General features: G+C 37.2%; 3 protein-coding genes across 3 annotated transcripts; 2 read left to right on the plus strand and 1 right to left on the minus strand.

Moving 5' to 3' along the window:
• LOC111806465 (uncharacterized) lies at nt 1-1,364 on the plus strand. Its single transcript, XM_023691801.2, has 2 exons — nt 1-451; nt 591-1,364. Exons 1-2 carry the CDS (start codon nt 83-85, stop codon nt 1,248-1,250), a joined length of 1,029 nt encoding a protein of 342 aa, XP_023547569.2. The 5' UTR covers nt 1-82; the 3' UTR covers nt 1,251-1,364.
• Nucleotides 1,365-4,053: 2,689 nt separating this feature from the next.
• Nucleotides 4,054-9,254, minus strand: LOC111806459 (serine hydroxymethyltransferase 7). Its single transcript, XM_023691788.2, has 4 exons — nt 7,834-9,254; nt 6,586-6,991; nt 5,205-5,306; nt 4,054-5,019 (listed from the first exon to the last, which is right to left on the minus strand). Exons 1-4 carry the CDS (start codon nt 8,866-8,868, stop codon nt 4,796-4,798), a joined length of 1,767 nt encoding a protein of 588 aa, XP_023547556.1. The 5' UTR covers nt 8,869-9,254; the 3' UTR covers nt 4,054-4,795.
• An 878-nt stretch (nt 9,255-10,132) lies between these two features.
• LOC111806452 (transmembrane 9 superfamily member 1) lies at nt 10,133-15,825 on the plus strand. Its single transcript, XM_023691777.2, has 12 exons — nt 10,133-10,351; nt 11,549-11,741; nt 11,837-11,941; nt 12,484-12,501; nt 12,599-12,696; nt 12,831-12,983; nt 13,161-13,295; nt 13,408-13,574; nt 13,749-13,843; nt 14,051-14,424; nt 14,927-15,200; nt 15,402-15,825. The coding sequence occupies exons 1-12, from the start codon at nt 10,139-10,141 to the stop codon at nt 15,467-15,469; spliced, it is 1,893 nt and encodes a 630-aa protein (XP_023547545.1). The 5' UTR covers nt 10,133-10,138; the 3' UTR covers nt 15,470-15,825.
• The last annotated feature ends 355 nt before the right edge of the window (nt 15,826-16,180 follow it).

Consider the following 16,180-nt stretch of genomic DNA (forward strand, 5'->3'; position numbering starts at 1 on the left):
TTCAAAATTTTTGATATGATTCTTCCCCATCACATATAAATCTCTTCACTTTTCCCACCATACACACATCCTCTGTTCTGAAATGGGTACCTCTTCTTGCACCGCCACCTCCCTCCATGGCTTCTACCACTTCCTCTCCCACCAGCTCGACGACCTTGATCATGCCTTCCTCTCCTCCGACTTCATGTCCCTTCACTTTCTCCACAAGGTCCTCTCTCTTCTCAGAGCTCTCCACTCCCACCTTATTCAGCTCGGCCACCGCCTCCACCTCCCCGTCGGAGGCAAGTGGCTCGACGAGTACATGGACGACAGCTCCCGTCTCTGGGATGCTTGTCAAGTCCTCAAATCAGGCATCTCAAGGATTGAGCTTTACCATTCTGAAGCTTCTGCCATAGCTTCTTCTTTCCAGGATCCTCACCTTCTTCGTTTCAATCATCGCGCTTCTCAAAGGGTGTGTTTCGATTTGAATTGGGTTCAGTTTGGTTCTTAAGTTTTGTTCTTTTTCATGTATATTGTTCTGGGTTTCCTCTGTTTTGCTCTGTTTTTCTCTGTTTTCCTCTGTTTTACTCTGTTTTCCTCTGTTTTTTAAGGTTCTTCGTGCAATTTATGATTTGGAGAGGAATGGTTTTGTGTTAGAGGAGGAGAATAGAATCTTGATGAGTACACGAATTCAGCCATTGTCACTGCTTTGTTTCAACGACAACAGTGCATTGACAGGAATGGGATCGACGTCGAAGTCGAATGCGTTCAATGGATTCAGAGGCGTTCTTCATGCAGTAAAGAGTATCAGTTCATTGCTTCTAATGATTTTACTCTGTTCTCTCGTGTATTGTTGGCCAGAATCCAGCTTCCATACGAATGATGGGATTGAAACTGAAGATGATCACCATCAAAGACCCATGTTCAGCTCAAGCTTTGTAGCTTCAATGGCGAGATTGAGGCAGAGAGTGGCAAATGAGATAGACAGAGTAGAAGGGCAGCCAGTGGGGATCCTGCTGTTTGAGTTCAGAGAAGCAAAGGCAGCCATGGATGACCTGAAAACAGAGCTCGAGAGGGCATTGGAAGAAGAAGAAGAAGAAGAAGAAGAAGAAGAAGAAGATGTAATTGAAGAGAAAGTAGAGAAGTTGAAGAGTTGGAATGGGGCGTTGAGAAGTGGGGTGGACGCCATTGTTGGAGAGCTTGATGATTTCTTCGATGAAATTGTTGAGGGAAGAAAGAAGCTTTTAGACATTTGCACTCATAACAGGTAGAGAGAGAAAGAACAGCATCTGGGTATGTTTCAAGATGCAAACTTTAACAAGAATGTATTGAAATTTTTGGAAAAAAAAATGAGTAATTGAAGCAGAACTGTTAATTTTCATTAAGTTTTTGTGTTGTTCTTGAGTTACATTGTTTATTGGATGAGAGAGAGAGAGAGGCATTGATTCTTCAATTGCTTTGAAGAAAAGCAGCGAACAGAGCAAAATCCAGAAGAAAAAAGGGAGAGAGAAATGCAGATTTTTGCACTCAAAAAAAGAAAGATTCTTTGAAGAGAAAAGGAGACAGTTTCATATACAACTTTGATTTTAAATTTCTAATTATCGAATGAAAATTTAACGGAGAACAAATTAATAAACAACGTTCAGGATGTTAGTTGAACACGACTCTCCACAATAGTATGATATTGTCTACTTTGAGCATAAGCTCTCGTGGTTTTGTTCTGGACTTCTCCAAAATGCCTCATTCCTTCGGAGAAAGTGTTCTTTGATTATAAACCCATGATTATTCGCTAAATTAGCCAATGTACGACTTTCATCCAACTTTGGATATTGTATTCCAATAAATAACTAAACAATATGTTACACTTTATGAACAAAGTATAAAGGTAATTGTGCACTTACCACTAGAACGTTTTATAGTTTTAAAACTAAAAACAGTTCTAGATATTATAATAACGGAGTCTATTCATGGTATAGATCAAGAAATACGTATATCGAGCTGTTCGAACGTCGTTTCAAAAGAGCTATCGAATAAGTTATGTTTTAGCTCAAAAGAGTATAACAAGGCGATGATGATGGTACTCCTCCCTACCCACAAGGCCATTTGAAATGGAAAATAGGCAAAGGGAAAGACAATGACATTTAGGGTTCCTTTTCATGGCCCTTTTAATCTCTCCAATCAGGTGTAATATAATCCTCCCATGAAGAAAGGCCTTTCAATTTTCTTCTCCCTAAAGCAAGTCAATATTTTAATATAATTTTCATATCAAAATTAGTTTTATACCATATAAAACGTGACATTCAAACTGCAAAAATTAGAACATACGTTCCACCAACTATTCTATTGATATTAACACAAAAGATTCAACTAAATTGATATAACTATTTTTCGGATAATTTGAACATGACTCGGTTGGTTCAAACATATACTCTTGATTAGGAGGTTAAATGTTCAAATACTCTCGTCCCTCTGATAATGCAAACGTGAAAGTATACAATTTTCGAAAGCAAAAAAGAGTTGACAAGATCGAAGCTCTTTTATCTAATTATTTTACTCTGTTTCTTTATTTTTTTTTGAACGAATAATAAATTTTGGTAAAGATTCTTTTTCTTTGTAGTTGAGATAGTAAATGACTAATCATTGCGATCGTGAATTAATGATGGGAAAGTGGACGCTATGAAAAGACTCCTCCTAGAGAGAGAGAATGAGAGAGAAAAGGCCATGAATTTAGCCTTTTTCCTCTTAAAATAATAAATTTTAAAACAAAATATTCTTCTTTTTGGTCATGATTCTTGCTCCATTACTTATGTTTGTATAATGATATAAATTGTAAAGAGAGAACATAACTTTAGAGGTTGTGGTGAAAAGGGTTTGTCATTTTCATTATGAACTAAACGAATACAAATAAAGATCACAACCACACTTGTATGTATGTCTCTCTATGTTCTAAAACTTTTGGATTGGCATCTACCCTCTCCCCAGTTTCGTGTTTCTCTTTTTCGTTAGCTCAACCTAGGGTAGAAGCTACAAAAAGAAAGTTTATTAAATCTCAATCAAACATACCTTTTTAGATGATTCGAGTTGGTTAGGACGTGAGATCCCTCACTGGTTGGAGAGGGAAACGTCTTTGTAGGAGGTGTAGAAACCTCTCCCTAGCAGACACATTTTAAAAACCTTGAGGATAAACCCGAAAGGGAAAACCCAAAAAAGACAGTATCTACTAGTAGTGAGCTTGGACTATTACACATGGTATTACGGCCAGATACTAGGTAGCGTGCCAATAAAGATGCTGAGTCCTGAAGGAGGCTGGACACTGAGTGGTGTACCAACGAGGACGCTGGGCCCTAAAGGAGGCTGGACATCGAGTGAGTGCCAATGAGGATTCGGGCCAAATAGTGAGAAGGATTCAAATTTACAAGTGAACTAACAAAAACAACTTTGAACATTGTCCAAAAACCAACATACCTGTGGCACTGTGCTCAAAACAAATACATAGTACATGCAGAAACATGAAGTCCACCAGTCCCATCATTGAGATGAAAGCATTATATCAATTAAGTTTCCAGACATGAAGCAGTGGAAGCAGAGCCATGACTGCTATGCCAGTATTTGAAAAAAGATTGTTTGCAACTGGAAGTCAAAAGTAAAAAGCATGTACAAGGTTCTCCATTCAGCTTTAACTTTTTCTTAGTGGACCTAATTTCCAAGTCCATTTTCAAGCAACCATTATTCAACACTTCTGCAACTTAAGCTTAAATGATGTACTCCAGATGATTCTAATGTTTTTTTTCCCCTATGACACCAGGACAGTCTACCAAAGCTTCAGAATCAACATGGGAAAAAGCAACCCCAGTTGTGTTTCCTTCTCAACATGTAAAAGTAAAAGACCAGCACAAGACTTGCATAACACAGGAAAAAAAAATGAAAACGGCTGTACTGTTTTTATCCTATAACTGTAGCACCTGCGTTACATGATCATATATATAATACGAGAAAATAACGGTAACGAGTATCGGAAGAGTCAATTGTGCCTAAACATGATCAAAGTTGGGTTAGTAACTCGAGAAACACTAATGAAACAACTCAAATGCATTTATTTATCACAATTGCATCAGCTTCTGCAGTGTTGAAACGATTATCATACTACTATCAAACATGGGAGAAAAAGAAAATAAGTGCAAGAACCATAGCTGAATTTTCTATCAACAAACGTGGACAAATAAATCGACTAGACCTTCTGAGAAATGAACTAGGTTGATGAATAGACACATATATATAACATAATTTATGATGAAGGAAATGTAGCAAGAACTTACACAATGGAAACTGATCAAAGGAACTTGATCAGCATTGTGAATACTTCCCTACCACATCATCACATATCAAACTGGCAAAATGATTCCTGAGCCGTTGCCATAAACAATCAGATCCAAAACATTCTTCCAGAACTCTGATAATTTAGAGTACTAGAATTCAATTATTCTCCCGTACCAAACAATATCTTCAGTTGATTTGCTCCAAAAAATTGATACCACCACAAAACTGCACATAACGCTCCTATCCATTGTATGCCTTCTGCCTAACAGAAGAAAAGCTCGGTATTACCAAATGCTCTTCTGATAATTACAACACCTTCCAAACCATAAGATGATACGAACTACTGGCAACTGAATAGCAACCAAACAATTTTGAAGACAGCAAGTCCAGGAGGGAGAAGCTTCATATATTGTTTATATGGAAGGCATGATGAGCGGAAATTACGATTTTTTAAGGCCTACGGATGGTCGTCCATTTCACTAGCAATTGCAACTACCATTCAAATTTCAAAGCCTGGCATTGCAAATTGAGCTGAAAAACTTTCAACGCGGTTTCGGAGCTCAACCACTTCATTATTACTTAGAAGGCCCTTGAGATAAGTCTTTGGTAGCTTCCCATACTCTCGCTGTACTGAAATTGCAATCTGAGCGGCTGTATGAAGAAAATCAGCAATTGTCTCAAAATCAGACTCCAGACAGCCTCTTGATGTCATAGCTGGGGTGCCTGCAGGGATAACAGTGAGCCAATTTATAACGCATACTAAGCTCTCCAAACATAGGATACCCCAAGATATTTCCTTCGGTAAGAAACTAAGTTTTCATTGAGAAAATGAATAAAATAAAAAGGCATACAAAAAAAACTCGAATACAAGGAGCCCAAAATATGAAATATAAGAGGGCATTACTCACCAACACGTACTCCTCCGGGTATGATAATTCCATTATCACCAAATATTGTAATTTTGTTGAGAGTAATGTGGCAGATCTCACAAACATTCTCATAGTTTTTACCTACAATTACCATGCCATCAGTAAGTTACACAATATAAATGTAGAATAATAGACTAAGCCACCACAGATACCATCAAAAATAGGAATCAGAAGAAATAGACGCATACAAATATGAACAAAAAACAAGTTGTGCGTTGTAATAGATTTTACACCACTCTTAACAAGAGACTTTTGGAGTCATTTGGCAGAAAGGAAGCCCTAAGAAGACAAGAAGTTCTGTGAAACTTAGTGATAACGGGCATCAATATGTCTGATATTACACAAAGAAGAAATCTCCAGACTCATCTCTTATAGCTGTGCTGCTCAAGATAAAGATGGTTCAAAAGCCAAAAACAGTCTATTCCTATACTGCTACAGAAATCTTTGAGGAACTCTGCTAGATAAGTTTAATTTGCTTAATGCCTACCCTTTTCTGTTCTGCAAAGTCTAGATTGTTTGCCAAGGAGGCATCCCTTAGAGTACAAAGCAAAGAATCTTTACTTGTGGAAGTTCGACTAGAATGAAATCATAAATTATTTCAGAAGTTTAGAGTTCATCTTCATTGAATACAAGGCTTCTTGGAGTTCCTTAAAAAAACCTTTTTCCTTTTTTTTTTTTTTTTTTTTTTTTTTTTTTTTTAGTACCTACAATCATTATTAGTCGCTGCCAATTGGAGAAACTTATCCAATTCCTAAAGGCCTTTTTGGGTTGATTTCTCATCACCCTTTCTGTACTTTTCCATAGTTTTGGTGAGTTTTGAAGGCTATGCTAAGACTTATCATGACTAACAGTTGCATGCCTTGTTCACAGTTTCATCACTTTTAACACCTTATTAAAGAATGTATTCAGCTTTCTTATTAGAGTAATTAAATGCACAGGCATAATCTATGAAATGAAAGGTCATACATAATCTATGAAGTGAAAAGTCATACATAATCTATGAAATGAAAAAGAAAAAAAGTACCAGATATTGCTAAATAAAAATCATATTTGTGCCGAAGCAAGTAGTTTTTAAGCTAATTTAAGTATAAAAAGAAAAAAAAAATCCTATTTTGTCTGGCAATTCAGTTGATAAAAGAGATATACTTATTCCAAATTATGTAAATCATGTTATGCAATAATAATATAATATGCCATTTCCCCTAATCATAACCCACAGTGCATAACTTAATCCACCCTCACTATGCTTGAGCAACGTTTTTTGTGTGCCACTTCCCCCTAGACAAGCAAAAAGCTAGTTGTGCACCTTAAATATATCATGTTCACATCAGTTTGCAACATTCGAGTCAAAATTATGCACCTGTCAATCCCAAGGACCTTAGATCCCAGAGTATCATGTGGTTATCTGTGCCACCGGTTACAAGCTTGTACTTCTTTCGAAGTAAAGCAGCAGCCAAGGCTTGAGCATTTTTTTTCACCTGCTGCATATATGCCTTGTACTCGGGAGTAGCCACTTGCTTTAGGGCCACGGCAAGAGCAGCAATATGGTTATTGTGAGGTCCACCTTGTAAGGAGGGAAAAACTGCAAAGTTTATCTTCTCCTCAAAATCATATTGGTCAGTTTCATTTCCCTGATACAGAAGCATTGCTCTCTTCCTCGGCTTACTACCCTTCCTATAAAAAATTATACCTCCCCTTGGACCTCGAAGACTTTTATGAGTAGTTGAAGTCACAACATCACAGTACCCAAAAGGGCTGACACATTCCTGTCAGAAAATTCAAACCAAAATCAAAATATGAACGGAAGAGTAGGGATAATTTTCCATCTAAAACTACAAGATTACACATTAGAAGTACTGATGGATCAAACAATATAAGTAGAAAAAAAAAAAAAAAACACAGATGTCAAAGCAACATACTATTTTCGTAAAAAAAAAAAAGTAACAATTCACCGAGTAACGAAAGTGCAAGATTTAGTGACTATGAAACGGGTGTCAAAACATGCACTCCACCATAAAAAAAAGAAGTAACAAAAAAAGGTTCAACAAATTGAAAAGGCTCCTGGTCCGGATCTTGGGGCAGGCACAGGAGACCCCATATCGGGTTATTAATATATATTCAAGGCATTGTTATAACACGAAGACCTAAAAAAAACTGAAAAATGCATAAATACACTGTTGAATGAAAATGAAGAATAGAAGCACGTAGAAACAAAAACTATCTTTAATAAAAGTAGAAAAGAAAAACAATGCCACAGTCATAAGCTTAAAGATTCAGAGCATTCACGATTGGCCAATGTACCAAAACGTCTTGTCCCAAAATACTTCAATCAATTACATTTTCGTATCACTAAGTTTCATAGCCAAAGCCATACATATCCTAAATACCAAAAACCACAATGAAGTCCCCACACAGCCACCTTTGAAGACATGTCTCAATGTCAGGTAAAACAATTCAAATATCTTGATTATATTAACAACCAACTAAATAGAGACCCAAGAGAATGAAGACAGGATAGTAACTAGTACATATGATAAGAAAAACCAAAAGATATATACACAGATATTCAAGGGTCGTATCATCGCTAAAGATGGAGAAAAAATCACACCTTGGCAGCAACAAGGCCACTAATTTGAGCCATATCACACATCAGAACTGCTCCACATTTATCTGCAATCTGCCTAAACCTTGCATAATCCAGTTCACGAGGATACGAGCTCCCACCACAGATAAGTATTTTTGGGCGAAAGTCAAGTGCCCTCTCCTCAAGCTTATCATAATCGATATAACCAGTTTGTGGATTCACCTTATATGGCAAACTCTCAAAGAAAATTGAGGCCCCAGATACTTTTCTTCCATTTGGGGTACAGTACCCATGGCTTGTATTACCACCAGAAGGAGTATCCAACCCCATGATCCGATCGCCCGGCAATAACAGACCAGTGTAGACAGCAAAGTTCGCAGATGTGCATGAATAAGGTTGCACGTTAACTCCCCAATTATCAGAACTAAGACCAAATGCCGCCAATGCGCGCTCACGACATAGGGTTTCAATCTCATCTATATATTGATTTCCACAGTAATACCTCGCACCGGGCATACCTTCCGAGTACTTATTAGTCAAATGGCTTCCCAATGCTTCCATTACAGCCCGACACACATAATTTTCAGAAGCAATCAATTCAATGCCCTTGAATTGCCTCTGCTTCTCCTTCTCCATAATCCCAAATAGATTAGGGTCCGCAACTCGAAGGGTCTGATCACCCCATGACCGTACAGCACTCCTTCGTGTCTCTATATCAAATTCACACGAAATTCTTTTCGCAGAACCGGAGGATGTCGAAGATTCGCCATCTCTTCGACGCTTCAAACACATAGGATGACCCAGAATCCGAAACTCTTCTACCTCCCTGTCGTCGTATTCATCGTCATCTCTCTCCCCATCTCCACCATCATTTCTGTGACTCTCCGTCTGCTGTTCCATCAACTGAAGAGGGACTGGGGTGGACGAATACGAGGATTCCCGTCGAGAAGAATCGAGATGCAGCAGGACGGAATCATCAGCAATCTGAGCACGGTGAGGCGGGGAAGCATGCGATGAGAATCCAAGAGAAAGATTGGAATGGGACTTAGACAAATCCATTAACTACAAACAAAGCGAAGAATCAGAGTCTTAACCCTAGCAAACAAATTCCAATCCCCCAAAAGTTACACCTCCTGTAAACAACCACAATCGGAGATAGAAAAATCGAACGAAATAAACCCCAACAGAATTTCCTGATCAGCAACAACAGCGACAACAAGAAAAACAGCAGCAGGGGCGATTGAGGTCGGTAAAACAGCGAAGCTCGAATGTTGGTTCCATTGAACTCAATGAAACGTCCATGGAAAGCCCGTAAACAACAAAATTCCTGAAAACTATGAGAAATCTCTCTAAAAATGGAGGTACAGGGAGACAGAAGGGAAGGGAAGAAGAATTGGACGATGACGGGATGATTCTTGTTTCGGCTGTGGAAGTCGAAGGACGAACCTGGACATACACATAATTATTATTTTTTTTTTTCAAATAAATAAATAATAATTAATTATGTGCGTGGACAAACCAAAAATCTTTTTGATAATCCAAAATTACCATAGCAATTCAACCTAATCTAATCTAATCTAATCCAATCCAATCCAATCCAATCCAATCCAACTCGAGCGAGTTGTTCCGTTGTTTTTTTTTAATATATTAAAATTTTTATTTATATATTAATAATTAAAATTGTTCAAAATTAAATATTTATAAGTGGCAGTGCATCATCGTTGTAAATGTCAAATATTTTTAATATTCTTAAGTTACCGTGCATTATTAACATTTTAAATACGTATTCAATTTATGCTATCGATAAATTTCTCTATCTATTTTATTATTTTTTTTTAATTTTATATAAAAAAAAATTGTTTCAGTCAAACAATTTTCGGACATAAAGTTATAAACACAATAATTTGCAAATAAAATTTTAGCTATATCAACGAAGTTAAAAAAAAATAGAAATTCTATTTTTTTTAATTAAAAAATGTGATGTCTTATACTTAATTTTAACGGCCGTACCATAACAATAAATATGGTTAAATATTTGTTTGTCATATTTAACTAATTTTTAATATAGGAGTTAAGGTTATAGGGTAACCACGTACATTACCATATTCCACCATTAAATGCCCATCAATTTAATTTGAGAGGTATGTATCAGTTAAAATTGTAAAAGCTATATAAATCCTTCCATGTATAAATTTATGTATATATATTTATTTATTTATGTATATGTGTGACATGACCCGACTCCGAAAATCCAGGCCCAATATAAATGTAAGCTGTCGGGCTTATTGGGCCGAGGTGGCCCACTCCGTACTTCCATTAGTTAAGCAAAATGCAGAGAATCGGAGTTTTTAAACGCATTGCCTTGAAAAATCGGGAGCCAGATAGTGAAAACCGGATGCCATCTCGACCGCCAAATTCAGTTCGAGCTTTGCCGGTGATCGCCATGTTCTCCACCGTCCGATCCACCTCCGTCCTCGTCTTCTTCGTTTCCCTCCTCATTTTCTCACTTTCGCAAGTCCTCGCCTCTGAGTCTGATCACAAGGTACACCTTTCGTTCCTCTCGATCTCTCCATTTCCTCCTACTCCAACTCGTAATAAAGTCAAGATGGCGATGTTTGAAAGTCTATGCGGTAATGTTGTGGGTTTGTAGTCATATCATGGCCTTTGAATTGTTAGATCTCGCTGTCTTCTTTTGAATTGACTCAGATCTGCGGAATCCCACGTTCTTTTAGCTCTGGGATTTCGGTTTAGTGGATGTATAAATTGCCATTTTAGGTTTTGGATGCTTGGGGATGGGATGGGAGAGAGGGATTTTGATTACTGTGTTTGATCATTTATTTTCTTAAGCTCAAGAGCCTTAGGAATTAGGTGTTCGTTCTCATGGAGTGTAGATGACGCTGAGGGTTATTAGATCTCAATCTCGTCCGTGGTTGTACATATGCTATCCTCTTCATTTATCGACAATTTTTTTTGTTCGAAGTAGACCTCTGAAGTGCAATGAAATGGGGACGCATGGGAGATCTGTGGTGTATTGCTATATTTTCTGCTCGCAGTGACTCGGGATGCTGTCTGATTCTCAAGGGCAATCTTTAAAATGTTATATGACTAGACTAGAAGGAAAGTCACGATATAAATTAAAGGCCTCTTGCTGATTCCCGATCACATATAAGCCATTATCATTAAATTTGGACGGAAAGCTACTAACCCAACTAATGGAGGCGTGACCTTTGTGCTTTGACCTTTGCAAATAGGAGAGCTGTCATGGATTTTGTGGCTTATTGTTCTTTAGGGAGCGTCAACCAATTATAGTACACGAGAATTTGTATGGTATCTGGCTATCTGCCTCCAGAAATGATTCGTTTCACTATCAGCTTGGATATCTTTTGTGATTTTTATCATTTTGTGTTATTTCTACGGCTATTTTACTTTGTAGTTTCAGCACATGGTAACTGTAGTTCTGAATCAAACAACAACGTGCGTGCTAAATCTGGTTAAGTAACTGTTGTCTTTATGTTTACTTCAATCGTCAGTTGTAGCAATTTCAGAGTTCCAATCTGAAATGGTCTTCGTCAAATTTCCAACCTTTTTACTTTCAACTGTGTATACTCTGGTCGTTGCCGCACTATCATTATGTCTTCTTTATTTATTAAATGCTATTTTTCCTTGCTTTTCAGTTATAAATTGTTTAGCATCAAGCTTATCCTACCATGGCTCCACCTTTTTCTGTTTTTCCTTGTAGTATCAACCAGATGAATCAGTCACTCTATGGGTGAATAAAGTTGGTCCGTACAACAATCCACAAGAAACATACAATTATTACAGCCTTCCATTTTGTCATCCGTCTGGCTATCCTGGTCACAAATGGGGTGGTCTTGGTGAGGTCCTCGGAGGAAATGAACTTATTGACAGTCAAATTGAGATTAAGTTCCAAAGTATGTAAACGTCTTTTCATATTTGAAGTTTGAATGGAGGTCTTGCAGAGATCATAGTCAAACTGTTGCTGATACCAAAATTTTCTTTTTTGCAGAAAATGTGGAGAGGACTACTATTTGTCAATTGGAGCTTGATGAGCCAAAGGTTAAGCAGTTTAAGGATGCAATTGAGAATGGCTACTGGTTTGAGTTTTTCATGGGTATGTTCTACATAGTGTTCTTGTTTAAGGATCTATATGATATAAAAAATCGATGGGATTTTCTAATACCGTGGCTGTAGATAAAACTTCAATGCAATTTCATTAAGTCAATATAAAAACTTTGCGTACTTAAGTCCTTCTATGTCTAACATTGTAAGACTACAGTACTTGGTCCATGCATGCAATATTAGATCCATTTTGATATGCATATTTTTCACTTAGTTTAGAGTCATGCTTCTCTTTGTCAGAAGATCTAATTTGCATAATTTACATTCTCTTTCTCTTATGTCCTATGAATCTAAGGGAAGGTAATTGCATCATCAGTATCAATCTCTAATAAAATATTTGATATATGTTCTTATTTGACAAGTTTCCATCTCTTACTGTTGTGCATTGCAATTCTCGATCGACAGTAAAGCAGATCAATTTCTTGATTCATTTTGTTTACTGGTCATCTTTATAATTATTGAAGGACCTACTTATCGATACTTTCTTCTTCTGATATTTTATCTCATGATGCGTGATGGGGAATAAAACTGCAGATGATTTGCCTCTGTGGGGTAAGTGCTTTATCTTATTGTATTATAGTTTGATATCTTCAATAACGAACAATTTGGTGGTTCTAAGTGACTCTTGTTGTCCCCTTTTCGTTTTTAGGCTTTGTTGGTGAGTTGCATCCTGACAAGAATAGCAATAATGTTAAGCATGTCCTTTACACGCATAAGAATATCATCATCAAATATAATAAAGATCAGGTTTTGTTTCCCACCTCATGATTTGCATGGTTTTCTTCTTTTCCTTTTCATTTTATCATTTATTTAACTATTTTTTTGGAGGGTTTTGAATTCAATATAGATATGATTTAACAACTAAGTTGTGTTTCTTACAGATTATTCACGTGAATCTCACTCAAGAAAACTTAAGGCCGTTGGACGTTGGAAAGACATTGGACTTGACATATGCTGTGAAGTGGATTCCTACTAACGTCACTTTTGCTCGACGATTTGATATTTATTTGGACTACCCATTCTTTGAGCATCAGGTGACAGATGATCTCCCCTCCCCCTTCTTGAATTGTTTTCATATTTTTTCTATATGACTAAATATGCTTCTTTCCATCTTGGTAAATTCTTTAACTTCTCACGGTATCTAATTCCATGCCTGTGTTCTATCACGATCCAATATTGAGATAATTGTCTGGCATTTGGCAATTTGGCAGATTCATTGGTTCTCCATTTTCAATTCATTCATGATGGTTATTTTCCTCACTGGTCTGGTCTCTATGATATTGATGCGGACTCTTAGAAATGACTATGCTAAATATGCACGTGAAGATGATGATCTGGAAACTCTGGTCATACTTTATTCCCTATCATATGTTATGCTACTTAATATTCTATTTTATTTTCATTTTCAATTTTTATGCTGAAAAGTCTTCTACCTTCATTTTTTTTCTTCTTTTTCAGGAGCGAGATGTTAGTGAAGAGTCTGGCTGGAAACTCGTCCATGGGGATGTTTTTCGGCCTCCTCGTAATTTAGTAATTCTTTCAGCTGTTGTTGGTACAGGTGCTCAGCTTGCTTTGCTTGTTCTCCTTGTCATCCTATTAGCAATTGTTGGAATGTTATATGTTGGGTAAGTTGGAAAATCTTTTCGTAATGTTTTGAAAATTGTGTCACTAAGAAAGATTTCCAGCTCTTGGCAGTCTTTTCTTGCCACATGAACACAGACTGCCTATAAGCTCATCGTTTGACTACTAAAGATAGAGATTTCATGTTACCTGTCTGTTGCTTTCTATTATTTACACAGGAGAGGAGCAATTGTCACAACTTTCATAGTATGCTATGCACTTACGTCATCCATTTCTGGTTATGTTAGTGCTGGGATGTACTCACGTAATGGGGGTGAGTACTTTTTATCAGTTTAATGACTCCCCTTTCTTATTTGTTCACAAGGCTTTAGCGTGCAATATTGATTGGTAAAGCTACCTGAGATATTTCTTTGAGTTGTAATACCATAACTTTTTTTTTCCTTAAACATCTCTTACAGTGGCTTTGGCACTTGGCTGCTTATTTCTTTGACCCTTCGTGACTTTGTTGTTATCATGACAGGTAAAAACTGGATAAAATCAATGATCTTCACAGCATCTCTTTTCCCATTTTTGTGCTTTGGAATTGGGTTCATCTTAAACACCATTGCTATATTCTATGGGTCTCTAGCAGCCATTCCCTTTGGTACGATGGTTGTGGTCTTTGTCATTTGGGCTTTCATTTCTTTTCCTTTGGCACTTCTTGGTACGGTCATTGGACGAAACTGGAGCGGTGCCCCTAACAATCCATGTCGTGTGAAAACTATTCCACGTCCTATTCCTGAGAAGAAATGGTACCTCACACCATCTGTAGTCTCCATGATGGGAGGATTGCTGCCTTTTGGTAGTATTTTCATAGAGATGTATTTTGTCTTTACATCCTTCTGGAACTACAAGGTAATTTTGCAATTCTATTTGTTTCTGAGGTTATTAAAGGTGATGTGGAGATATCTGGTAGTATAGTAGTTCGAAACTTCAGTGCATACTAGGCATTGCAACATTTAAATGGTTATTGTTTACTTTTAGAGCACTTTATTGGAATGAGCTTGTGATGCCAAATTATTCCATACCTGTTTCAAGTTTTGAAATCAACGTAGTTGAGAATTTCAAAGACAACGGAATTATTAACACAGAGTAAACCACTTCAATTTGTTTATTATGCATGGGAAAAGACTCGTTACCTTTACTAGTTTCTGTTCTTGACTAATTGCTCCTGTACATCCTTAAAATTAGTGGAGTATGAGAATCTTTTTCATGAAATTAACGGCATTTAGTTTCAAGATGAGAGTTCGGTTGTTTAATTGTTTGGTCTTTAAAGACAAGTGCCAGGTGTGTTGGCAGTGCTGATATGGTATAAGAGCTTACTAGCTTGGCCTATAACTTGTTCCTTTTTCCACAGGTGTACTATGTATATGGATTCATGCTGCTAGTTTTCCTAATCCTCATTATCGTTACTGTTTGCGTGACCATTGTGGGAACATATTTCTTGCTTAATGCTGAGAATTATCACTGGCAATGGACTTCTTTTTTCTCTGCTGCTTCAACTGCTGTCTATGTGTACTTCTACTCCATATACTACTATTATGTGAAGACCAAGATGTCCGGCTTTTTTCAAACCAGCTTCTACTTCGGATACACATTGATGTTCTGCCTTGGATTGGGAATTCTTTGCGGTGAGTTTTTACACTACTGGCATCACCAAGTTCGTACAATAGTGTTTTCTTTTGCTTACCTGAAAAGCGGCATCCGAGTTCCGTCCGAGCAAAATGCCGATGCTCATCTAAGAGCCAATTTCATGCTTATTCTTTTTTATGTCTTAATCGTTTTGATTCCGTTTGTTTTCTTATTTCTGTCGATCCAATTCAAATTTGTAGGAGCTGTTGGTTACCTGGGATCCAATTTGTTCGTACGGAGGATCTATAGAAACATCAAATGTGATTAAGGGTTTTGTAGAAGCAAAAAACCTACGCTACCTTGAAGCATTTTGATAGTGGAGGCAATAACTTCGAGAAGCTCTTGACACATAGGGAAGGAGGGAGGGAGGAGGCCTAGCAACGCAGTAATACCTGTAGAAATTAAAGTTTTGAGATGGGGACATGCTCTTGTATTCTTTTTGGTAATTGATGTGTCTTCCCCCACAACTGTAATTGAATATCTTGATTTAGAATTTGAGAGATTGTTTTTCATAATGTAGAAAAGATGACAAAATTGTTAGACTCGTTATTTTTATGATATTTTGTCATTCACACATCAGTGAGACAAGTGGCCCATGCCTATTTCTATACTATAGTTTTATCATACGATGGTTGTATCCCTGTCTTAGAAGGTAGTTGAAGACTGGTATTTAAGTATTATTAAAGGATGGTTTTGAGTTTATAGAACATTTGTTTTTTTTATTTAGAAGGTTACATGCGATGTCCCACGTTGATTAAGGAGAACAAAACACCATTTATAAGGGCGTGGAAACTTTCTCTTAACAGGCAAATTTTAAAGCCTTAAGGGAAAGTCTAAAAGGGAAAGCCCAAAAAGAACAATCTCTGCTAGTGGTGGATCTGGGCCGTTATGAATGGTATCAGAGTTGACACCGGAAGATGTGTCAGCCTTCTTGCTGTTTCCCGAAGGAGGGTAGACACGAGACGGTGTGCCATTATGG

The sequence above is a fragment of the Cucurbita pepo genome, chromosome 1, assembly GCF_057944985.1.
Source record: "Cucurbita pepo subsp. pepo isolate OVF chromosome 1, ASM5794498v1, whole genome shotgun sequence".
NCBI lineage: Eukaryota > Viridiplantae > Streptophyta > Magnoliopsida > Cucurbitales > Cucurbitaceae > Cucurbita > Cucurbita pepo.